The following is a 23,364-nucleotide window of genomic DNA, read 5'->3' as shown; positions in this document are numbered from 1 at the left end:
TACAGGTAGAATATAAATAAATAAATATAAATATATATTCTTGATCAGGATTAATAGCCTAGTCGATCAGGCTATGTCCGTCTGTCCGTCCGTATGAACGTCGAGATCTCAGGAAGTAAAAAGCTGGAAAGTTGAGATAAGACATGTCGCTTCCAGTTGGCACGCCCACTCTAACGCCCACAAGCTAACCATTTTAGAAAATCTTTTGATTTTTTAATTTTATTTTTTGGGTTGCAAATTATATTTCTACTGTTGTGATCAAACAAAGTGTAAGACCTTGGGAGGTATCCTTTGAATTGGAAACTGTTTTCAAAGCTTCCATGCGATAAAAAAGCTCTTGCTCCGATAGCACTGCTATCGATTGCAGACTGCTGTGGACCCACCGCTAGCTGCGCTCCACAAATAGTTTGTTGTTGTGTCTTGCTGGACGTTTCGTTCGTCGCGCGTTCGGGAGCGAAATAAAGCGTAAAATGGTCAAAACCCAACGCCCGCTTAGAGCCAATATAAGTTGCAATTGCCGAGCAGTTGCAGAGTGCCATGTGTGAGTTGCGGCGGCAGCTGGAAAATGCGAAATCCAAAGGACAATAGCAACAATGCCAGTTCGATACATACACACAGACGGGGGCCGATGAAAAACTGGTATATAAAAGACGCCAAAAGCTTGCGAAAAAGAGAGCTAACGCGCCCCTAACTTGGCTGCAGGATAACACACCACAAGGCGAAACGAAACCAGGCGACTCTTTCCAAGGGACAGCATAAACACAGGCAGCACCGCGTCCGTGATGTCACAACAACACCCCCATCACGCCCACCCCCAACACTACGCACAACACTACCCGCCGCCCGCGACGCCCATGTCCCTGCAGCAACAGCAGCAGCAGCAAGCGCAGCTGCCGCCTCAGCAGCAGCACGCCAATTGGTACTCACATGTTGCTTCCTACCCCACACCACACTCGGCCTTCGGGCCCGCCCCCTCTTGCAAGGCCACCAACAACAACAACATCATGGGCGGCGAGGGATACGGGCCAGGGGGTGGTGGCACGCAGAGCTATTATGGCGCCGCTGGCGGCGGCCTCAATGTCAGTGGGGCGGTTGTGGGTGGTGGTGGTCCGAGCTACGGCCTTGGGGCCAATACAGTGGCATATGCCCACAACCAACTGCTGCAGTATCAACAACAACAACAGCAGCAGCAGCAACAACAGCAGCATCAGCATCTTCCACAGCATATAAGCCAACAGAGGCCCTATATGGGCCACAATATCATGACCGGCAGCTATCCTTATATCAAAAGCGAACCCATGGAGGCCTACCAGCAGCCCCCGAATCCTATGGCCCCGCCACCGGCACCAGAAGTATTAATCAAATGTAAGTTCCCAAAAATGAATGTATGGTACAAGTACACACTAGAATGAAATATTTATCATTTTTAAACATTAGCACCGAGTATACTTTCTTTAGAAATGTCAGTAGACCTACAGTGGGTTGGGTTTTTGTGTATACTTAAAGAGATTCTCAGAGAACCAGAAGATGAAAATAGCTATTATAAAAATGAGAGTAATTCTTTTAATTACTATGCAAATGGCAGTACAAAAGAATGAAATAATGTACATTTATGTTAACTGAAACACTTAATTTCCATAGATGCAAAGCAAATATGTAGATTTATCCACCCTCTTGAAAAGGTCAGTACAAATATCAAAATCCAAAACCAGGTCTGGAAAACTTAAGCGCAAAAACCTTTGAAATAGTTACTGAAATAGGTAATGAACTAGTATATCAAACTTACAGGGGGCCATTTTCCTATAAGTAGCGTAGTTTTAGCTCCATTTTGGCGTCGAATCAATAAAACGTTTGTTGAGTTTCACTGAGGTTTGGCGCTTGTTTCGTTCGGATGGTTTTCGGATTCTGATTCGGTTCCGCCGCTCGTCAACCTACGGCTCTGTATCTGTATCTTGCTCTGTTCGGTTCCGTGCCGTACAATTTGGCTCTGTTTGCGCGTCTCTCGGTATGTGCGATGGTACGGTTGTCAGTGTGTATCCATTTGGCAAATGTGTACTCGGATAGATGCTTTATACTACCGGCGTAACCTATTCAGTTCGATTCCTACGCACACATGTGCATGCACTCGTATGTCCAGTGAGTGTGCATATCATCTCCCTGTCTTACTTTTTTGGAACGGGTTGTGGGGAACTGTCTTCCAAGTCGCTTCTTATGTAACGTGCTCCCGTAGATTAACCTACAAAATATTGGTCCCGCCCCGCACTCCCAGTGCCATTTTAATGGGCGTGTGGGTACGCACAGAACGACGCCCAAAACATTGATGTTATAGGTAATGAATTCAGTCTCTCAAACATGTTCGCGGTATCCATATCAACATAAGTATACGAATGCAGAAGGCAAGGTTGCTAATGAATATATAATATGAATGAGTACTGTAAATCAAAAAATAATTATTTCTGCTATTATCCAAATCAATGAGTCCAATAGCTTTTACTTTAAAAACAATTATAATGTAGTTCAAATGGGAAAAGTCTAGTTGGTACCATAAATAATGTAAATAGAAGAAATATCTGCGTGTCTGCAGAGCACTCGGTTATCTATCCATTTTATGTAGCGGCAGTTAATTCTTATCACCAATCAAAGGGGAGTACAAAATACAATTCGAAACCATAGAAACAGCGAATAATGGATACAGAATTTTTCATCTGCGCAGAGTTTTTGTATTTCGCGGTCATATTGTATATATAATATTTAAATTACTCCGCAACCTTTATAAATTAAATTATAGCCATAACTTGTATTCATTTAAACCAAGTGAACAGGATTTATTTTTTACATTTCACACAATAATTAAATATTTCCTAAACAGCGGAACCCATTGACGAGCATTCCTATAAGTCTAACTATATAGACGACAATACGCCATTTGCTGACTTTAGCAAGTTCAGCGAATTCAGCGAGGACATGCTGAGCCCCAAAGTGGAGCTGACCGTGAAGGATGAGTCCTACGGAAAGGTGAGTGTAAAATGGTTCCTCAATGAAACACACTTGAGTCATATTTTCTCTATGTTAGAGCACTAGCAGTTTCCTGCGGCGCAAACAACAATCGGATCGGGGCACCGAAAGCCTGCCCATCTGCCAGCGCTGCAAGGAGGTCTTTTTTAAGAAGCAGATCTATGTTCGCCATGTGGCCGAGAGCAACTGCGGAATCCAGGAGTACGACTTCAAGTGCAGCACCTGTCCCATGTCGTTCATGACCACCGAGGAGTTGCAGCGGCACAAGCTCCACCACCGGGCCGACAGATTCTTCTGCCACAAGTACTGCGGCAAGTACTTTGACACGATCGCAGAGTGCGAGGCACATGAGTACATGCAACACGAGTACGATGCCTTTGTCTGCAACGTAAGATGCACATTTTATTGCTCTATTGAAACCCCATTTCATTGATCGTCCAATTTGCAGATGTGCTCCGGCACCTTCGCTACGCGGGAGCAACTGTACGCCCACCTGCCGCAGCATAAGTTTCAGCAGCGCTTCGACTGTCCCATCTGCCGTCTATGGTATCAGACGGCTGTAGAGCTTCACGAACATCGTCTGGCTGCGCCCTATTTCTGTGGCAAGTACTACACGGCGGGACAGTCATCCTCTGCCTCCCTGTCGCAGTCGCAGGCGCAGCAGCACCAGACCAATTACAAGCTGCAGGACTGTCATATGGCGACCATGGAAAGTTAGTAAGAAACATAAGTATTGAACACCTTTTCTAACGTGTTATTTGCTTTGTTTTAGTGACCACAACCACGCACCACAAAACAACTCCATCCGGTTCGTCCTTGCCGGCGACGGCTGCGCTGAATTCTCTACTGCAACAGCGTCAGGCAAATGCCGATGGAGCTGCCATGTTCGCAGCATCCGCAATAAAGAACGAAGTGAATGTTAAGATGGAGCGGAGCTACAGCAACTCTACCAGCGAGTCATCCTACAGCGTTCAGGACAGTGGGTACAATAACACCTATGGAAGCGACAGCTCAATGCAAGCAGGAGCGATCGCCGGACCACAAGCGCACTCCTCAACGCTGGACGACTCGGAAGACGCCTTGTGCTGTGTTCCTCTGTGTGGAGTGCGCAAAAGCACGAGCCCTACGCTTCAGTTTTTCACGTTTCCCAAGGACGAGAAGTACCTCAATCAGTGGCTGCACAACCTCAAGATGTTCCACATACCCGCCGCCAGCTATGCCAATTTTCGCATATGTAGCATGCATTTTCCGAAGCGCTGCATTAACCGCTACTCTCTGTGCTATTGGGCCGTTCCCACTTTTAATCTGGGTCATGACGACGTGGCCAATCTATACCAGAACAGGGAACTCACTAACACCTTCACAACCGGCGAGGTTGCGCGCTGCAGCATGCCTCACTGTACAAGTCAGCGGGGTGAGAGCAACTTAAAGTTTTACAACTTTCCGAAGGACATCAAAAGCTTGATCAAGTGGTGCCAGAACGCACGACTACCCGTTCAGGCAAAAGAGCCGCGTCATTTTTGCAGCCGCCACTTCGAGGAGCGCTGCATCGGCAAGTTCCGACTGAAGCCGTGGGCGGTGCCTACTTTGCATCTAGGTGCCCAGTATGGCAAGATCCACGACAACCCGAAGAATTTGTACGTTGAGGAGAAACGCTGCTGCCTCAACTTCTGCCGCCGGAGCCGATCCTCTGACTTCAATATGTCGCTATATAGATTTCCCAGAGATGAAGTTCTTCTGCGACGCTGGTGCTACAATCTTCGCTTGGATCCTGGAGTATATCGTGGGAAAAATCACAAAATATGCAGCGCCCACTTTATCAAAGAGGCGTTGGGTCTGCGGAAACTATCTCCGGGTAAGTTTCAACGCAATTATAGCGTTTGTGAAAAATATTTAAATGATTTCTTATTGTAGGGGCAGTGCCCACACTTCATCTGGGTCACACTGACACCTTTAACATTTACGAGAACGAACTGTGGCCACCGCCAACAACTCCAAATAGTCACAGCAGTGGCCTCCAGCACCACACGCAACATCATCCTTCGCAACACTCACTGCAGCAGCAGTTGCATAGCAAATCATACCAGCGCCAATCTGCGGCTTCCACGTCCTCCTCCGCCAGCTCGGCAAACTCTCATTACGTGGATCCTGATCTAAGCGCTTCTTACCTGGCCTTAGGTGCCAGTGGATCTTCTGCAATTAATGTCAGTGACAGCATGGACGTATGTTGTGTGCCCAGTTGCGAAAGCAAGCGCCACAATAATGAGAACATTACATTCCACACCATACCACGCCGACCGGAGCAGATGCGGAAGTGGTGCCATAATCTGAAAATACCCGAAGAAAAGATGCATAAGGGTATGAGGATTTGCAGCCTGCACTTCGAGCCCTATTGCATTGGCGGTTGCATGCGTCCATTTGCGGTGCCAACGCTTAATTTGGGTCACGATGACGACGATATTCATAAAAATCCGGATGTGATTAAAAAATTGAACATCCGGGAAACATGTTGCGTTGCCGTATGTAAACGAAATCGGGACAGAGACCATGCCAATCTACACCGTTTCCCAAGCAATATGTCACTACTGACCAAGTGGTGCGGCAACCTTCAGCGTCCTGTTCCGGATGGAAGTAAACTTTTCAACGACGCTATTTGTGAAGTGCATTTTGAGGAACGATGTCTGCGCAACAAAAGGCTTGAGAAGTGGGCGGTGCCCACACTGTCGTTGGGCCATGAAAACATCCCATACCCGCTACCAACGCCGGAACAGGTTACAGAGTTCTACGCTCGACCCACTGCACCCAATAATGGCGATGAACAGGGAGAGTGCTGTGTGGAGACGTGCAAGAGAAATCCCAGTGTGGACGACATCAAGCTTTATCGACCTCCGGAAGAAGCTTCCGTGTTGGCCAAATGGTCGCATAACCTGCAGACGGAGAGTAGTCAACTGACGAGCATGAGGATCTGTAATCTTCACTTTGAGGCACACTGCATCGGCAAGCGGATGAGACCGTGGGCTATTCCAACCCTTAATCTTGCTGGTAATATAGAAAATCTCTACGAAAATCCGGAGCATTCGATGCTGTACAAGCGGCGGACTCACATAAAAACCAAGCAGTCGGCTTCCGTGAAGCCCACTTGGGTGCCCAGGTGCTGTCTTCCGCATTGCCGCAAAGTTCGGGCTCTCCACAACGTTCAGCTTTATCGCTTCCCCAAGCTAAATCGCTCCACTCTGGCTAAGTGGGCGCACAATCTGCAGGTTCCTATGGTTGGCAGTGCACAACGCCGTCTATGCTCGGCTCATTTTGAGCCGCACGTGTTGAGCAAGAAGTGTCCGGTGCCGCTGGCGGTACCCACATTGGACTTGAACGCACCGCCCGGTTTAAAGATTTACCAGAATCCTGCCAAGCTCAAGGCAAGCAAGCTGTGTCTGCAGCGCGTGTGTATTGTCGAGAGCTGCCGCAAGACGAGGGCGCAGGGCGTCCAGCTCTTTCGGCTGCCGCATAGTCCAACGCAACTGCGCAAGTGGATGCATAACATCAAAACGCGTCCTAGAGCGGCGATGAGGGCCCAATACCGGGTGTGTTCCCGCCACTTCGAGACACACTCTTTCAATGGCAGGAGACTGAGCGCTGGCGCCATTCCCACCCTGGAATTGGGTCATGACGACGAGGACATCTATCCTAACGAAGCGCAGGCCTTTGCCGATGAACACTGCGTGGTGGAGGGATGCGAGGCCTCCAAGGAACAGCCGGACGTACGCCTGTTCCGTTTTCCCACAGAGGATGACGATATGCTATGGAAATGGTGTAACAATCTCAAAATGAACCCGGTGGATTGCACCGGCGTGCGCATATGCAATAAACACTTCGAGGCGGATTGCATCGGACCCAAGCACTTGTACAAGTGGGCTATTCCCACCGAGGAACTGGGCCACGACGACGCCGAAATCGAGCTAATACTAAATCCCAAGCCGGAGGACAGGTATGTGGATCCGGTGTTCAAGTGCATCGTACCGACCTGCGGAAAGACGCGTCGCTTCGACGAGGTGCAGATGAACAGCTTTCCCAAGGATGCGAATCTCTTTGAGCGGTGGAAACACAACTTGCGGCTGGAACACCTCAGCTTCCAGGAACGCGATCGGTACAAGATATGCAACTCTCACTTTGAGGATATATGTATCGGAAAGACTCGGCTAAATATAGGCTCGATTCCGACTCTAGAATTGGGTCACGACGACACAGACGACTTGTTCCAGGTAAATCCGGCGGAACTGCAAAGCAACCTTTTCGGACGACAGCGGCGAATACAAGACGAGTTGGGCGAAACAATCATCAAGCAGGAGTTTTCCGAGTCGGAAGACGTCAAAACAGATGTGACATCCATGTCTGATGCCAAAGATTTTAATACGAGACAGGTTTGTTTATAATTATTAGAGAAACCAAATTACCCTGTTTAAACTGCTTTTTCTTTAAGGTTAAGCTCAAAAAGACTATGTCCGATCTGAAGTGTTGTGTGCGCAGTTGTGGGCGCAGTCGTCTCGAGCACGGAGCACGCCTCTTTCCATTTCCCAATGGTAAGCAGCAGCACCTAAAGTGGCGCCATAACCTGCGCCTGGAACCCGACGAGGTGGAGCGTTCGACACGGATTTGCAGTGCGCACTTTAACCGGCGCTGCATTGATGGCAAACATCTGAGAAGCTGGGCAATGCCCACGCAACAACTGGGCCACCAGGAGCTGCCGATCTACGAGAATCCGAAAAACATACCAGGATTCTTTACGCCCACTTGTGCTCTGAGTCATTGCCGCAAGCGTAGGAGCATTGACAACGATCTCCGCACCTATCGATATCCAAGGAGTGAGGATCTTCTGGAAAAATGGCGGGCGAATCTGCGTCTGGCACCGGATCAGTGTCGCGGCAGGATATGTGCGGACCATTTTGAGGCACAGGTGCGTGGAAAGTTGAAGCTAAAAACGGGAGCGGTGCCTACTTTAAATCTGGGCCATGATGAGGGCTTAATATACGACAATGAGGCTATAAAGGTGGGAATTGCCGAAGAAGAGGGAGGTAGCTCCGAGTTGCCACGACTGAAAACCAAAAGAGAGCCGATTGATGAAGAGGAAGAAGAACTAGAGGCTGAAGAGGAGCACCATGACCACGATATTTACGATGAAGATGAGAGAGACGGCCACTATTTCGATCCCCTCGAACTGGTCGAGACCTTTGCTGAACATCCAAGTGATGAAGGCGAATATTGTGGAGATGAGGAGGATGAACGCGACGAAGAAGATGACGTAGAGGAAGCGGAGCACTTTCATCCGGACGCCCCACCCACTCCTCCTACCATCCCTCTGCGTCGGGAAAAGCCCGCAAATAATGTGACACCCATATGCTGTCTAAAGCACTGCAGAAAAGAACGCACGGCTTTTCATCTACTGAGCACCTTTGGCTTTCCCAAGGATCGCCAGCTGCTGCTCAAGTGGTGCTCCAATCTACACCTGAATCCGGATGACTGCATCGGCCGCGTTTGTATAGAGCACTTTCAGACGGAGGTACTGGGAACTCGAAAGCTTAAGCAAAATGCAGTGCCCACTCTCAATGTGGGCCACGATGATCCACTTAGATACTCTTGTAATGGAATGGATCTAGAGCAAGAGCAATTACAGCCACAGCACTCGGTTTTTCGGCTTTGGAGCCTAAAACACTGCCGCAAGAGGAAGCTGACAGAGCCGCCGGACATTCGCCAAAGCAGGTGGAGTGCGGCGGAAGTGCGGAAGACGCAGATGTCGAGGATGGAGATGAAGGTAGGGAGGAAGATCAAGCTGGAGGCGCAGACGGAGAGGGAAATGAAGATGAAGGAAAAGACTCCAACGAAGAATCAGAGAGAGAGTAATTTGGAAAGATGTTGCATCAGCTACTGTGCGAATGCGGACGTTGGCCAACTACTTCCGCTGCCTGAGGACCCAAATCTCTTAAAAAAATGGCAGCTTAACCTAAAGCTTTCCCAAGACACGGACTTCAAGAAAATTCGAGTGTGTCTTAAGCATTTTGAGGCACAAGTGGTCGAGAACGGAAAGCCCTTGGAGCACGCAGTACCCACCTTAATGCTAGGTCAAAAAAGTTGGAACATCTACAGAAACCATGGCAGTTGTCTCTTTCCCGAGTGCAGGAACTCTTCATCGGATCACCTAAGCTTTGTTAATTTACCCGGAAATGTGGTCATAAAAGATGCCTGGATAAGACACCTTAATTTGCCACCCAGCAGTGAGGGTCTTCTTTGTGGTGACCATTTTATGCATCTGTTCAAACGGGTGGAGCTCCCCAAAGTATTGGCCGCACAAGATTTGGAAGACTTGAAGTGGGTTCATGACGAACTTAAATGCGGGGTGCCTAGTTGTTCTTCTAAATCTGACAGGGATCTTCAGCTTACCCCGCTTCCAGACAAGGATACTACTCTTCTAAAGTGGTTACATAACACAAAGATATCTTACGATCATTCAAGGCACAAAAGCTATCGCATATGTTTTCTTCACTTCGAGCCAATGTGCTTAGAAGCGAATTTCCTAAAAACCTGGGCCATACCTACCTTGCATTTAAGCCACGATGACGAGATTCATTTGAGTCTCAGCCCTGAATCTCGCAGCGATACACCAAACAACAATTTTAGACTAACTCCTTTAAGAATTAAAACGGACCTCGCCTCATTGGAGAGTCCGTGCTCGAGTGCGAGTCCAAGTCCTCGAGGTAGAATCAGGATATGTTGCATTTCTACATGTGGACAGATCGGAAGTAGTCAAATTCGACTCTACCGCTTTCCCACTGAAGAACAGGCCTTGCTCCGGTGGCTGGTAAACACGCAGCAGCAACCTCGCCTTGTTGACCCTGCGGAGCTTTATGTGTGCCAAACTCACTTTGAACCTGACGCCATATGCAAAAAACAACTTCGTTGCTGGGCAGAACCCACTTTAAACCTGGGCCACGACGGGTTGGTTATCCCCAATGCCAAGCACAACGGAAACATTGCTGGGGGCCAGGACACTGAGGAGGCGATGAGGCTTATTCGGGAGCGCTATTGCTCCATACTTACTTGTTTCCAGGGTGAAGCTAGCGGTATAAGACTCTATGAGTATCCCAAGGACATGCCAACTATACGAAAGTGGGCAGCAGCGTGTAGACATCGGTCAATGCAGGCCAGCAGCAATGGTTTCAAGGTATGCCAGTCTCACTTTGCACCGGAATGCTTTGAGCAGGACACTTTAAATTTGATCGACGGATCCGTTCCCACTCTGGAGTTAAGTAGAAGCGACATCGAAAGACATTGCCTAGTGTCTGGATGTGAAAAGGACGCCTCTGGAGAACGTCGCCGCTTTTATAAGGTGCCAAAGTCCGCTGCTCAACTGAATGCGTGGAGCAATAACCTGAAGATCAGTTCCGTTGACCTCGGGTTGGGGGAGCAGCTTATCTGTGAACGTCACTTTGAGCCCTTTTGTTTCGGTGCTCACAAAGGCTTACGTCCTGGCGCACTGCCGACTATAATGCTAGGGCACGACGAAGAGGTGGAGATGTTACCAAACCCAGAAAGTCTCTGGCAGAAGAAAGCGTATGTTTGCTGTGCCACTGAATGTGGTCGGATATGGCAGCCCGGAGACACTAAATTTAGTGGATTTCCTAAAACGCTGGCGTTGGCTAGGAAATGGATTCATAATCTCAAACTAAGCGTACTTAATGACCAGCTGGGCAGTCTGAAAGTCTGCAGTGCGCATTTCGAACCCTCTCTCTTCAATAAAAGTGGTTTAATATCGGGTTCCATACCCACACTGGAGCTTGGCCATTCCTCTCAGGATATATTTCAGTCGGACACCCAAAACCTGGGTAAAAGTTTAAAGTCTGAAAGGAGAGCTATAACATCGGAGGTAGATTGCATTTATCCTGAGTGCAAGGAACTGTGCAAAACCGTGTCATTCAACCTGCCCCTTGAGGAGAACCTTTGCAGAGCGTGGCTCCGTCATTTGAAGATCGAAGAGCCGTCGACTGATGTCGGTCAGCTATGTCCACTACACTTCGTTATTCTTTACGAATTAAGTATCAAAAGTTTTCCAGAGCACGTTTCAAACCGATACCTCGAAGAAAATTACTATTCTGCTCGAAACAACAGACGCGTCAAGATCGTTAGCTGTGCGGTTAAAGGTTGTGAAATGATCAGGCCCCGGGATAAGGTGCTCCTGCATGGGTTGCCGCAAAGGAAAGACATACTTAGGATGTGGGTTGAGAATGGCCAACTAGAGATTACGGAGCCCCAGCAGCAATATATGCTTAGAGTATGCCGCAATCACTTTGAGTCCCGATGCTCATTTGACGACAGGCGGCTGCATCCCTGGAGTGTTCCCACTCTGAACTTACCTGGAAATCCGGTGCACCAAATTCCCACTAAGGAAGAGTGGCAGGAAATGACAGTAAAACTGACCCAGGAAGCCGATACAATTAAATTGGAGAGAGAGGAGGAGGCGGAAGAGGAAGAGCTTCGCGAGGAGGAAGAGGGTGACAGTTTCCTTCTAGAGCCCATTGTTAGAATGGAGCACATCGAGTCTGATGAGGAAGACTCGGAGATGCAGGCCCTGGAGGTCCTTCTGGAGGTTGGTCACGTTGAGCGAATGGACAGCTACGAAAGAGTGGACAAGTCCTATACTGAACATTCCGTCTACCACTCTAATAGCATTCGAAACCAGTACAATGCCAACCACTGTGCCGTTGAAGGGTGCGAAGTGACAGTAGAGGACGTGGACGGGACCATCAAGCTGCACAAGTTCCCCGCATCGTCCGAGGCCGCTCGGAAGTGGATGCACAACACCCAAGTTGACATGGATGAGAAGTTCTGGTGGCGGTATCGAATTTGCAGTTATCATTTCGAACAGGAGTGCTTCCAGAGCGCTAGAATAAAGAAGGGAGCGATGCCCACTCTCCACCTAGGACCTAGAAGACCAGAAGAGGTATATGAGAATGAATTCGTGTTGCAGGAAACTGAGGAGCTTATTTTGCCCGAAGAACTTCAGTTTGAGGAGCACAAAAGGGTTAAAAGTGAGGTAATAAAAATGTGCCTGCCAACGCCGGCTCCGCCTCGAAAGTCCAGTAAGTTTTGTCAGATCGAGGGCTGTATGAATCACCTGACCACTCAAAACATAACGTTGCACAAATTTCCTCATTCAGAAGACATGTGCCTTAAGTGGCAGCACAACACACAGGTGCCTTTCGATCCCTTGCACCGCTGGCGATACCGTATCTGTAGTGCCCATTTTCATCCCGTGTGCCTGCTTAACATGAGACTAGTCCACGGCAGTGTACCCACCTTACAACTAAGTAGCAAGGCTCCCACCGACCTATTTAATAATGACTTCGAAGCCATTAACCTCAGGCTGGACAAGAAGTTGGGAGCGGACTCAAGCATTGTGCAGATAAAGGAGGAGGATGAAGATTCTATGCCGTCCCTGGAACAAGAACTTCAGCTTCACGAGGACCAAGAGGCGGAGGATTCAGCAGCTACGCAAATACCCTTTACCCAGACAAACTGGAAGGGCCAACTGAGCTTGCCAGTGAAACAGGAAACGGTGACCTACAACCAGGTGAAGTCTGGATACGATAAGTGCTCATTGGCTCATTGCCAGCGGCAAAGATCTAAGCATGGCGTCCACATCTACAAGTTTCCCAAATCGCGACTCCAACAGGAGCGTTGGATGCACAATCTCCGCATCCGCTACGATGAGCGAAGGCCATGGAAGTTTATGATCTGCAGCGTGCACTTCGAACCACACTGCATCAGCCTGAGGAAGCTGCGCCCCTGGGCAGTTCCCACCCTGGAGTTGGGCGACAATGTGCCCGAGAAGATCTTTACGAACGAACAGTGCCATGAGCTCTTCACCGATCGCAGTGAGGTGGAAAGCAATGCCGATGATGACGATGGACTGCAGGAGGACGAGGACGAGGAGGATGAGTACGAAGAGGAAATGGGGACGGAGGTACGCATTAAGCGGGAGCGGCGTTCCAAGCTGGATCCTTGGCCGTCTGGGCAGGTTCCGCCGTGGAAAGTTAAGCAGTGTTGTCTTCCTTACTGCCGGGCCTTTCGTGGCGATGGGATCAAATTATTCCGGCTGCCCAACAACCGCACCTCCATACGAAACTGGGAGCTGGCGACGGGCATGGTGTTCAAGGAGTCTCAACGAAACACTCGCCTGATTTGCAGCCGACACTTTGAGCCCGATTTGATTGGGGTAAGACGTCTCATGCGTAACGCCATTCCCACGAGGCACTTAAATCCCCAGGCATCCTCAGACGAAGTTAAGAGAAAGCCGGATCCACCCCTCCCAATTGCCACCTGTTGCATGGCTGACTGTCATCATAATGGAAATGTTAAGCTGCACAAGTTTCCCAGTGGTATGTACTACTAGAACAAAACTAAAACAAAACTAATCTAAATTTATTGTTCCTCTTATTAAAGACCCGGCGCTGCTAAGACAGTGGTGCCAGGCACTCAGGCTCACGGATACCCAGCGATACCGGGGCAAACATATTTGCTCGGTGCACCTGCCCTCTGACAGGACGGTTAGCTGTGTCATCTGCGGAGTGGACAATGTCCAGTTGCCGATGCTGGACTTTCCAGAGCCGCGCAATCAGCGCGCCAAGTGGTGCTACAATCTCAAGATCGAGGCCATATCCAAGTGGGACCACTCCAAGCACATTTGCTGTCGTCACTTCGAGTCGCAATGCTTCCTCCAGCCAGGTGAACTGCGTTCAGGTGCGATTCCCACGCTGCAGCTGAACCACAACGACACGAATATATTCCTCAGCGACTTCGTTACTGGTTCGACCGGCAATCGGATCAAGGATGAGCCGCAGGACAACGACGACATGCTGCTGGTTTAGTCTACCTACATGGAATCATTTTAGTCTAGTTTTATCTGTACCATTTTATAGACCTTTTTGTACAACCTTTGTACAATGCCACATCACGTCTTCTAGTTTTACCATGTAGTATCTACCGGTGATTTTAATGCGTTATTTACTCATAAATGGCTTGTGGAGAAAGGATATGCCATGCAAAGAAAAAAACAACACAAAATGTTCCTTAAGTTTTTGTTTTACTTTTTATAAATACGCACTTTAACTGTGAGAAAAATGTGTTTTAGTTTCGTAATACTGACATAAACTATAGATATACTATGTAATATCCTTGAGCGTATATGTGTATGTAGACTTGTAGATGGCCCAATATTAGTTGGAGGTTTTCTAAATATACATATTACTGAAACTAAACGTATTGCTTATGCGATATGGGGTTTGTGATTGGAATAAAATAAATCTATTAAGAGGACTTTTTGGAATCTATATAAGTTGTGTAACTTTTACCACCGGGAATATTTTAATTTCAATTTGAATATTTTCAGTTTATTGGGGTTATTGGCGTTTTAGGCCCACATAAAATTAGAAATCAAATAATACAAAGAGAACGATATAGTCTAGTTAATTGTCTATAGGCTAGGCGGAGAATACAAATCAAAAAATAAACTTTTTTTTGTCAAACGCTGCCTTCTACTTGTAAAATAATTTTAAACGAATGTAGCTTTCACTCCTTTTACTCTACCAGTAGAGGGTATTCAAAGTGTGAACGCTTTTTTGCTTTTGAATTTGGCGGGTTTGTCTTCGATAAGTGGTACCAATCGTAAAATTTCCAAAGAAAAACAAGTTGGCAAGGCACCCAGCTGATTTTTATTAAATGGTCGCTATTATATCTAGAGCATCTTCAAAACCAAAACAGTAAGGTAACATTTGAAATAAACAACCTAAACTATAAACATAATTTTTTTACAGATTTGTCATGCTTATCAGGTTATACTGCTACAATAACAAAAAACATCGACTTTAAAATGGAGCAGGTCCAAGGGAAAGAGAAACCACAATTAGAAGACGAGGACATTCAAGTGGACGATGCGGCCCAAGTTACAGAGGAGTATCTAGTAAAAGAAGAATACGAAATGGACGAGGACTTTGGGATTCAGGTGAAGATTTCTATTAAGGAGAAGCTTTCGATGCTGGAGAAAGTTTCTATTAAGGAGGAAGTTTTGCTGCTTGGCGAGATCTCTGTTAAAGAGGAGGATTCGATACTGATACTGATTCGAAGAGTCTCCAGAAAAGCAACAACCAGATCTTTTGAAAAGGAACGATCCCGACCTGATTTGTACCCACTTGTTTGCACCAGGAGAACAGTCAATTTCGATTCTTTCGTGGTCCATGCTATGAGAATACTCTAATCCAGTGAATTGTAAACTCCCACATGAAGCCTACTCTGGTTAATCCGCTCGAGCTTTATGTATGCCAGTTTCCCAAGTTATACGGGGTAATCAGCGTAATCAGGGTAATCTAGGTCGGCGGTGCCAACTTTGTTCCTCGGCCAGGTGCATGTGGTTCCGAATACCCAAAAGGATATGACGGCAGTTTTCAAGTAGGGTCGAAGTTCAGGTGGTCAGGTGTGCCATTAAGGGATGCGAAACCTATCTGCCCAGAGACGGTGAAACCAAAGACATTAGAATAACAAGCTGCGTAACGCCCTACGATTTTTTGCACACGATTTTTTTGTGTTGACTCTACTGACCGTTCTGATATAGACTTCTGAATAATTGGTGGGATATTTATATATATATACCCGTTACTCGTAGAGTAAAAGGGTATACTAGATTCGTTGAAAAGTATGTAACAGGCAGAAGGAAGCGTTTCCGACCATATAAAGTATATATATTCTTGATCAGGATCAATAGCCGAGTGGATATGACCATGTCCGTCTGTCATCTGTCCGTGTGTTTTTGATATTTTTCATGTTTGTATTAGTCTTGTAAATTTCTATCGATTTGCCAAAAAAAATTCTGCCACGCCCACTCTAACGCCTACAAACCGCCAAAAACTGTCAGTGTTTAAGACTCTCCTTCTCCCTTCCACTAGCTGAGTAACGGGTATCAGATAGTCAGGAAACTCGACTATAGCGTTCTCTCTTGTTTTAAGTGTATATTTAATTTATATTTCTTGATTTAAGTAGTTTGTGATGGAAACCCCTCAACCACCTATCAACCAATTGGCCGAGATCAGCCAACGGGTTTGGGACTTAGAAAACGCAATGGAGGCGAACACGAAGCAGCTGGCGGAGAACACAAAGCAGGTTGCAAAGATGGCGGCCTTGTTGGAGTTATTTTTATTCAAAGGGAAGGCGAAGGATGTGGCTGTAGCTGTGGAAGTAAAGTTCCCAGTCGCATCGGAAGAGGACCTTGTAGCTTTAGAGCTTAAAATAAGCTCACAGTTAAAAGAACGCTACGTAAGTAAAGTATTTATAGTATAAGTAATCGTGAAATTGATTTTGTGTTTTAATTTTTCTCTTGCAGATGGAAGCAATAACAAAAATCTTAAAGAGCAAGCATTTGTCCAAGGCAATCAAGGGCGTTTTGACGGAACCGCTCTTGTGCGCCTACAACATAGACGGGCTTAACGGGAAGAAGTCTTTAAAAGCATTTCCCAAATTCTTTTCCGTTCTGATTGGTATGTATATATTTGTAATTTTGCTATATATTATTTAAATATTTTTCTTTACAGATAGCATAAGCACATTACCAGGCCAGCAGCCAGCGGAGAAGGCCTTGGCCCACGCACTGTCATGTGCGAAAAATAATGCAAATAAAAAAAGGAAAAAATTAATGGAAATAAAAAATTAATACACAAGCTTCCAGAATCCAAAGATTACGCCAAGATGTGCTACACAATACCCACGTAAAACTAACCAGAGAGGACCGTCCCAAAAGAAAGCCTCCATTCCGGTTGCCCAGAGCAGTGAAGGATTCTGGTTACTTTATTACTAAACAAAGTTGAATTTTCTGTAATCTCTAAATATCGTTGCTCTGTGGCTGTAGCCACAATGTCGCATAATTATCGCTCGATCTTTGAAAATATTTTTCAACATTATGTAAGAATATCTTCTTTCCAAAAATAATAGAAGTTTTTGGTATATTCGTGTACTAATTTAAAATATTTATTTTATATAAGGGTATGAGTAAATATGTTTTAAGTGTATGCATTACATAAATTCATGTTCGCTACTAGTACGGAGACGTTAAGATAGAGCTTGAATATGTATCGGAAGGGTAAAAATTGATTTATGCATATAAAATCTGTAGTTACAATAAAAATAAAATTATATAATAAGTAAATCACTGTCTGACAGTCTAGAAAATGAATAATTAATTAATTGGAAAGATTAATAAAGATAAAGATAAATGGGGATTGCAGGACATAAAACTAATTTATACTGTTAGGACTTAACAAAACACTTGGAATTACATAAATATTTCTTTACCGTCAGAAGAACCCTAACTAACAGAGCATGTGAACAAGGGGCTACTGTTTCCCCGCCTCGTTTGCGGAGGATCCATCTTCGTTGTGTGGATAATTGGCGTCAAGGAAGAGATTACGATCCGATTTGTTCGACTGCAAAGGGTTACTTGGTTATATACTGTTGTGAATAAAGTATTTTCACTGACCTCTCGGTACTTTTGCAGGTAAATGGACAGTGGTTCCACGTAGTTGTCGAATCCCAGATTGCTAAAAGCAACCAGCAGGTCGTCCCCATTGACTGTCTTGCGATTTTCGGCAACGCTTCGTTCGATGGCCTCACTGCTAATGAAGGATATGAATTCAGAGACGCACTCCTGAATGCACTCTCGTGCATCCTTGGCTATCTTGCCGTTCTGCGGCACCGGCACCTTCATGATCTTAATGATGTTGCAGATGGGCAGAAATCGGTCCTGTTCCCGGAGCATTATCCCTCCATCCTGCTTGTCCGAATCGTCTGCGGGGGTAAAATAGGAGAGTCTAGCAACAAAACACACGTTTGTGGGTGGCATTTCGCTTACCGCCGGACGCTTCGTCCTCCTCCTTGACCAGCATTTCGTTCAGATACTGCTGCGAGTCCTCGCTATTACTCATATCTCGAATTTTTATCAGATTTCTTCAAGGGATTTGCTTTTGTTTACTTTGCCAAATTCGAGGCTTATCGTCAATCGATAACGACCAATAGTGGTGGAGGCTCACCGCTCCACCCGATAGTTTCTTCGCTGGATCTGGCAACGCCGTGCATTTCGATAGTCCTCTTCTGATCGCAGCGGTATACAGCGGTATTTATTGCGCTGCTGCTCTCTTCTTGATATTGATAGTTGTTGATCTGATTTCCTCTGATCGGACCGAAATGCAGGCGAATTTGGCGCTGGCCAAGGGAGAGATAGACATGGAGGACACCAAGATCAAGCTAGAGCCGCAGGACGAAGTGCCGCACAGTGCCGTCAAAATTCTGAGCGGTAAGCTTGCAATGCTGCTCACATGCATGTGTGTGTGAGTGCTGCTAGGTGCCGTAGTGTTGGGGTCGCTGCTATTCTATTACGCACTTTACCGTTAACTTTTAATTCTTGTTAAATTTGTCCAAACTATAGCATGTGACACGCTGAATATTTTGGACGAGGGATCTGAAATGATAACAGTGCCGATCAGGGATCGTTTGCGCTCCGAGGACGAGCGCCTATTTATCGCCAGTCTTGGACTCGATCAGCAACAGGTAAATATACATAACCTAAAAAAGCACATTCGTGCACAGGGGGCGGTGGAAGGGGGCTTTCGAGGATCCCGTTTCGGTATTCAATATTATTCATAATTAAAAATTCAAATTTAAAATTTAAACGAATATATACATTAGATAAGTTTGTTATAATTTCACAATTGAATATATGTATTTAGTCTGAAGATTAAATGTTAATATATGTTTTTATAATATATATATATAATGTAGATATCTATGTATATTTTAACACAAAAATACAAAATTATCAAACAAATAAAATTAGCTAATACTTTTACACCTCCAGATATTTGCATCTCCATCGGATAACAACCCAACCCGAAAAGTTTGCAGTATTTGCCAGTATAAGTTTAAAAGCCAACTGGATATATCAGGGCACCAGGTTCACCATGAAATGAACTTTCATTTCTGTCGCCTGGGCTGTGGCATATGGTTGGATACTCTCGAAAAGATCCTTGAGCATGAATATCGTCAACACTCCCAGCCGGGACATGTGTTTTGCTGTAGGGTGAGCTTATCTGTATTTAAATTTCATCCACACATTGATTAAACAGTAAACTGCTTAGGTTTGCGATTTTTTGGCAAAGGGTGCGGACGACCTGGCCCGCCACATGCAACGGCACATTTACGTATATCGCTTTGTTTGTTCCATTTGTCGTCGACATTTTGATTCCAAGCAGAGTCTTAATTTGCATAGGAAGCAGAGCCAGGACGCTTGCAGACGTGTGGATTTCAGACAGGGGCTATCTTTGAAGCCAGAACTTGTGGCAGTTAGTACGCCGGTGCCTTCAGAGTCTTTTTGCAATGTGCAGATAAAAGAGGAGCCCATTACCGCAGACGATGGAGATCAAATGCTATTGGAAGACAACCCTACACTTAACATAAAATTGGAAGTACAGGACGACGAAATGCCAGATGTCAGCATTAAGGAGGAACAGTCAAATGATACGATCTGGCCAGCCATACCTACTCCGCTAAGGAATAAACTGCGCCTGCCAGCTTTGAGCTCCACCAAAAAGCCGTTGGACCTAAAAAGTTAGTTCTTTTGCAATTATAATTTAAAATAATTATTTAAATACATACACCTTCTTAGCAGGTGTTAAGCGTAATGGACTACCAACATCTAACGCGGAATCTCTTAACAAAAAATCCCTTCACGCAGCGATCTCCGATAATTCAAATATTCTTCAAATTTCAAATTCTTCAATTGCAGCCAATATACTAAAAGTGTTACCCAGTAACTGCATGGTCATCAAGTTGCCCCCCAACACAAAAATTTTTAAGATGCCAGGTCAAGCTCCAACTGTCCCTAAGGAATCTCTTACTGTAACTGTGAATGGTACGGAGAATTTTAACAATGTCATAAAGATTCCGCAGGCGACAAGTATAAGTACCGTCAGTTCTGTTGATAGTCCTCCAAGTATTGCTACTCCTGATACTGTTACGACTGTGCTACCACCCCAAACTCACGGTCGATCATCGTGCTTCCTTGTCGACGCGTTTAACAAATCTGAGAGCAGACCCGAGTCCATGAAGATAATCAATGAATTTCGTAATCAAATTCGCTCCATAGAAAAGACATTGCCACTACCAGGAACAGTGCTACAATCCTCCAAAGTAAAGATTAATGAATCAACACCATCTTCTAAGGATGCACCCAGACCCGTAGAAGTGATTTTCAACCGCTTGTCTTTTCTGGTGGCCAAGGGGCTTCATATTCAGTACCCGCTATATCGTTTCATGTGGACTTGTCCGCTATGCCAGCGAATTTTTGAAAAGCATTGCGTATTTCGTACGCATCTGGTTAGCAAGCATGACTTAACGGATGAAAAGTGTAACTCTCTTAAAGTGGTCTTAATGCCTTCTAAAAGTAAGTAAACTCAATTCACTTTGAAAGGCATTTTCTAATTCCCTTTTCAGTACTTTCCGAGGACTCAGGAAATGCTGCAACTGAAAAAGTAAATGCGCCATCGGCTACGATTGTGGAATCGAATCCACAATCGCCAGTTATTCCTCCAGAAGTACACAATACTGTTAATTCACCTTTTCTTGTAAGCGGAGTGGTTGCTCCTTTAACAGATCAGACTTCAGCACTATCCAATATTCCTGTTAACAAAGGTTTATCACCGACAAGTATAAATAAGCAAACATCAAGAGGCTCCAAGAAGTCCAAGAACAATCAACTGAATTGTACACAGTTCCAGTGTACCGAATGCTCAAAAGTGTTTACTACTTTTGGAGCCCTCCGCATTCACAAGTCAATACACACGGGAGAACTGCCTCACAAGTGCAACTACTGTGACAAGCGTTTCCGAACTCCTGGACAAGTGCGAGTTCATCACCGTCGCCACACCGGAGAGAAACCATTTAAGTGCAAGGTGAGAAGAGACTATAGCCTTACGAAGCGCCTTTTGGTTTGTAAAATAAGGGATTATGCTTACTCTGGCGAAACTAGATATTTGTTATTTGAAATAAAATCTTACTGTTTCCTTTGCAGATTTGCTCGCTGGACTTTACTCACCGGGAAACTTTAATTTCCCATCTATCGCGTCATATTGGGATGAAGCGGTATAAATGCTACGGATGCGATAAATACTTCGTAGTTGTCAGCGGCTTACGTGCCCATCGTCGTCTCCGGCCAGACACATGTGGGAAGGTGAAGTTCACGGCTCGAGCCCATGGTCCCCGCGTGCGGGTCATCAGGGGGGAGGTGGTGTTCGAGCATCACCCAGAGCACAACGGCTACCTACGCAGTGAAGACCCGCTCAACATTTTGTCCCAACGTGATCAAACCGACTCAACCCAACCAGAAACTGCAAAGGGTATAAATTAATTGTTTTTTTTTTTTTTTACTGTACAATATCTTTACTGTGTTTAACGCCATTTCGATATAGATCGTATTTTTTTGAAAAACGCGATGATTTATTCATTAGGAAATAGGATCTGGATCCATAGAAATTAACATTGATATTGCCATGAATTACCATTAATTTCTAAGTCTTCAATTGTTCCAACAAAGTCCATAAAAATATACGTATGTGCTATTAAAAATATACTCAACTTGTAAAATTATTCAAAACATTTCTTATCAGTGAGTGAATTATTAGGATGCTATTTTGAAGAACAGTAACCTCTCTTTCATTGCCAACCTCGAAAGCGATTTGTGATAATAATGTCTGTCGACCTACGTAAAAAAAATAATCCGCTTTTACTTTTCATTCCTTGTTGACTAAATCATTTTATTGAATTAAGTGCATGTGCTTAGAACCTACTCTTGAAGCTCATGATTTTTACAAAGAGAGGTTCGTGTTGCTGTATATCAGTAGAAGCAATGTATTCGTTGATCGCATTGAAAAGCTCACTTTCCCGATCTATAGTGGCCGAAGTCAACTTAGCTTTCATTTTGGTGGCACCTTCCACAAACTTATTATGGAGATGCTCATCCTCCGTGGCGAATTCAGTGCTAACGCCCAGTAAACCCAATAAGCTCATTCCAATCACCTGCGATTCAGGCGCTGATTGACTCAGCTTGTCGTTGAGTCCTTCAAATACCTGTTGCAGTTCGTAGATGTACATATATTTCTCGCCAGTGGTGCCTGTCAAGCGGAGACTCTTGCCTTTGTTGGCATAGGCCTGAAGGCTAGCGGTTCCCGGTCCGCGATGCTCAGCCGGAACGCTGTCCACGACATGCTGTACGAAGTTGATGGTGAGGGTCATCATGTTATGAATTTGAATGCCACGTATGGTCTCGGCATAGCCAAAGAAATGAGCTAGAATCTCATTTTGCGATTTTGGAGGAGCAGCACAGGCCAGACTCTGTGGAATTCAGTGCGTTGAAACAATGTGATCCGATTTGCTGTGTTTTAATATTTACCACAGCAGATATGACGAATATAAACATACACCGCATCTTCATCAAATGATTTATTTCGACTCAAATAAATTTACGCAGAGATAGGCTTTTTATACACATGTCGCTATCAGTGAATCGTTTATTTCTTTTATGAAATTTTGTGTTTATATGCTGAATTGTCTCATGAGATAAAGGAGAGCCGCTTAGAAACTGAAAGAAATTTTGTCAGATGCTATTAAGATTTCCCTACAGTCTTGGGGGGCATTCCAACGAAAAAGTATAGGAAATGCTCTGAGGAATATTAAGATAATATTAAGATAACTTCCGATGACGTTTGAATGCGAACATTTCTGACCGGAAGTAATTATACCCGTTACTCGTAGAGTAAAATGGTACACTAGGGTATACTAGATTCGTTGTAATGAACAGGCACAAGGAAGCATGCAGACTCCAGACACATAGACGCATGGACTTGACCCATGTTGCTACGCCCAGTTTAACGCCCACAAGCCGCCCAAATTAGCCACGCCCACACTTATGAAAAATGTTTAAATATTTTTTCATTTTATTGCATTCATATTTTTTCATATTTGTTCTGAAATATCAGATACCCGTTAGTAAGCTAGTGGGATTGCGAGAAAGATAAAATAAGACCAAAAAGATAGAATAAAACACTTTTCGAGATTACTCACTAGCGCAACCTTGTGGCTTTTACATTATTTATAAATAGCCTTGTAAAGGATATAATGATTGTAATCAGACAATTGGTACACAGGAGACATTTGACGATCCCGTGTAACAAATTCTATGCATTTATAGCAATCGGACGACTGGATCAA

The 23,364-nt window shown here is 45.2% G+C and overlaps 5 protein-coding genes and 1 long non-coding RNA gene across 10 annotated transcripts; 3 read left to right on the top strand and 3 right to left on the bottom strand.

The window, feature by feature from the left end:
- Positions 1–397: 397 nt before the first annotated feature.
- Positions 398–14,393, top strand: LOC6529753. Of its 2 annotated transcripts, XM_015196570.3 has the most exons (9): positions 398–639; positions 703–1,365; positions 2,870–3,015; positions 3,074–3,403; positions 3,464–3,728; positions 3,788–4,870; positions 4,930–7,433; positions 7,493–13,442; positions 13,507–14,393. In XM_015196570.3, the coding sequence occupies exons 2-9, from the start codon at positions 783–785 to the stop codon at positions 13,929–13,931; spliced, it is 11,286 nt and encodes a 3,761-aa protein (XP_015052056.1). In that variant the 5' UTR covers positions 398–639; positions 703–782; the 3' UTR covers positions 13,932–14,393. The 2 variants fall into 2 exon arrangements, with proteins under 2 accessions (XP_015052056.1, XP_002090743.1); XM_002090707.4 differs by having other exon boundaries at positions 398–1,365.
- On the bottom strand, positions 1,544–2,056 carry LOC120321234. Its single transcript, XR_005560826.1, has 2 exons — positions 1,787–2,056; positions 1,544–1,722 (listed from the first exon to the last, which is right to left on the bottom strand). It is a non-coding gene; the product is annotated as an uncharacterized LOC120321234 (long non-coding RNA).
- A 343-nt stretch (positions 14,394–14,736) lies between the features above and the next one.
- On the top strand, positions 14,737–17,277 carry LOC6529752. 2 transcript variants are annotated; one of them, XM_002090706.4, is made up of 5 exons: positions 14,737–14,822; positions 14,877–15,064; positions 16,096–16,368; positions 16,436–16,589; positions 16,644–17,277. In XM_002090706.4, the coding sequence occupies exons 2-5, from the start codon at positions 14,933–14,935 to the stop codon at positions 16,760–16,762; spliced, it is 678 nt and encodes a 225-aa protein (XP_002090742.2). In that variant the 5' UTR covers positions 14,737–14,822; positions 14,877–14,932; the 3' UTR covers positions 16,763–17,277. The 2 variants fall into 2 exon arrangements, with proteins under 2 accessions (XP_002090742.2, XP_039229309.1); XM_039373375.2 differs by lacking the exon at positions 14,737–14,822 and having other exon boundaries at positions 14,926–15,064; positions 16,093–16,368.
- On the bottom strand, positions 17,055–18,117 carry LOC6529751 (transcriptional activator hap3). Its single transcript, XM_002090705.3, has 3 exons — positions 17,957–18,117; positions 17,585–17,892; positions 17,055–17,531 (listed from the first exon to the last, which is right to left on the bottom strand). The coding sequence occupies exons 1-3, from the start codon at positions 18,027–18,029 to the stop codon at positions 17,442–17,444; spliced, it is 471 nt and encodes a 156-aa protein (XP_002090741.1). The 5' UTR covers positions 18,030–18,117; the 3' UTR covers positions 17,055–17,441.
- A 79-nt stretch (positions 18,118–18,196) lies between these two features.
- Positions 18,197–21,727, top strand: LOC6529750. 3 transcript variants are annotated; one of them, XM_039373372.2, is made up of 7 exons: positions 18,197–18,397; positions 18,530–18,651; positions 18,959–19,180; positions 19,239–19,707; positions 19,886–20,542; positions 20,593–21,050; positions 21,170–21,727. In XM_039373372.2, exons 1-7 carry the CDS (start codon positions 18,289–18,291, stop codon positions 21,503–21,505), a joined length of 2,373 nt encoding a protein of 790 aa, XP_039229306.1. In that variant the 5' UTR covers positions 18,197–18,288; the 3' UTR covers positions 21,506–21,727. The 3 variants fall into 3 exon arrangements, with proteins under 3 accessions (XP_039229306.1, XP_015052057.1, XP_002090740.2); XM_015196571.3 differs by having other exon boundaries at positions 19,769–20,542; XM_002090704.4 differs by having other exon boundaries at positions 19,766–20,542.
- Positions 21,728–21,878: 151 nt separating this feature from the next.
- LOC6529749 lies at positions 21,879–23,034 on the bottom strand. The gene is made up of 2 exons (XM_002090703.3): positions 22,547–23,034; positions 21,879–22,488 (listed from the first exon to the last, which is right to left on the bottom strand). The coding sequence occupies exons 1-2, from the start codon at positions 22,586–22,588 to the stop codon at positions 21,934–21,936; spliced, it is 597 nt and encodes a 198-aa protein (XP_002090739.2). The 5' UTR covers positions 22,589–23,034; the 3' UTR covers positions 21,879–21,933.
- Positions 23,035–23,364: the final 330 nt, after the last annotated feature.

Source organism: Drosophila yakuba, chromosome 2R (genome assembly GCF_016746365.2).
Source record: "Drosophila yakuba strain Tai18E2 chromosome 2R, Prin_Dyak_Tai18E2_2.1, whole genome shotgun sequence".
Lineage (NCBI taxonomy): Eukaryota > Metazoa > Arthropoda > Insecta > Diptera > Drosophilidae > Drosophila > Drosophila yakuba.
The sequence above is the reverse complement of the archived record's forward strand: the minus strand, read 5'-3'. Positions and strand labels throughout refer to the sequence as shown.

Excerpts from the sequence above, each read along its gene's own strand:
- LOC6529749 (XM_002090703.3), bottom strand. The coding sequence starts at position 22,588 with ATGAAGATGCGGTGTATGTTTATATTCGTCATATCTGCTGTG. Across the intron at positions 22,489-22,546 it reads TATTCGTCATATCTGCTGTG|AGTCTGGCCTGTGCTGCTCC; the intron begins GTAAATATTAAA and ends TGAATTCCACAG.
- LOC6529752 (XM_002090706.4), top strand. The coding sequence starts at position 14,933 with ATGGAGCAGGTCCAAGGGAAAGAGAAACCACAATTAGAAGACGAGGAC. Across the intron at positions 16,369-16,435 it reads CACAGTTAAAAGAACGCTAC|ATGGAAGCAATAACAAAAAT; the intron begins GTAAGTAAAGTA and ends TTTCTCTTGCAG. Across the intron at positions 16,590-16,643 it reads ATTCTTTTCCGTTCTGATTG|ATAGCATAAGCACATTACCA; the intron begins GTATGTATATAT and ends TTTTCTTTACAG.
- LOC6529751 (XM_002090705.3), bottom strand. The coding sequence starts at position 18,029 with ATGAGTAATAGCGAGGACTCGCAGCAGTATCTGAACGAAATGCTGGTC. Across the intron at positions 17,893-17,956 it reads GGAGGACGAAGCGTCCGGCG|ACGATTCGGACAAGCAGGAT; the intron begins GTAAGCGAAATG and ends TTACCCCCGCAG. Across the intron at positions 17,532-17,584 it reads ACCTGCAAAAGTACCGAGAG|TCGAACAAATCGGATCGTAA; the intron begins GTCAGTGAAAAT and ends AACCCTTTGCAG.
- LOC6529753 (XM_015196570.3), top strand. The coding sequence starts at position 783 with ATGTCACAACAACACCCCCATCACGCCCACCCCCAACACTACGCACAA. Across the intron at positions 3,729-3,787 it reads TCATATGGCGACCATGGAAA|TGACCACAACCACGCACCAC; the intron begins GTTAGTAAGAAA and ends GCTTTGTTTTAG. Across the intron at positions 7,434-7,492 it reads AAGATTTTAATACGAGACAG|GTTAAGCTCAAAAAGACTAT; the intron begins GTTTGTTTATAA and ends TTTTTCTTTAAG.
- LOC6529750 (XM_002090704.4), top strand. The coding sequence starts at position 18,289 with ATGCAGGCGAATTTGGCGCTGGCCAAGGGAGAGATAGACATGGAGGAC. Across the intron at positions 19,181-19,238 it reads GACATGTGTTTTGCTGTAGG|GTTTGCGATTTTTTGGCAAA; the intron begins GTGAGCTTATCT and ends TAAACTGCTTAG. Across the intron at positions 19,708-19,765 it reads AAAGCCGTTGGACCTAAAAA|CAGGTGTTAAGCGTAATGGA; the intron begins GTTAGTTCTTTT and ends ACACCTTCTTAG.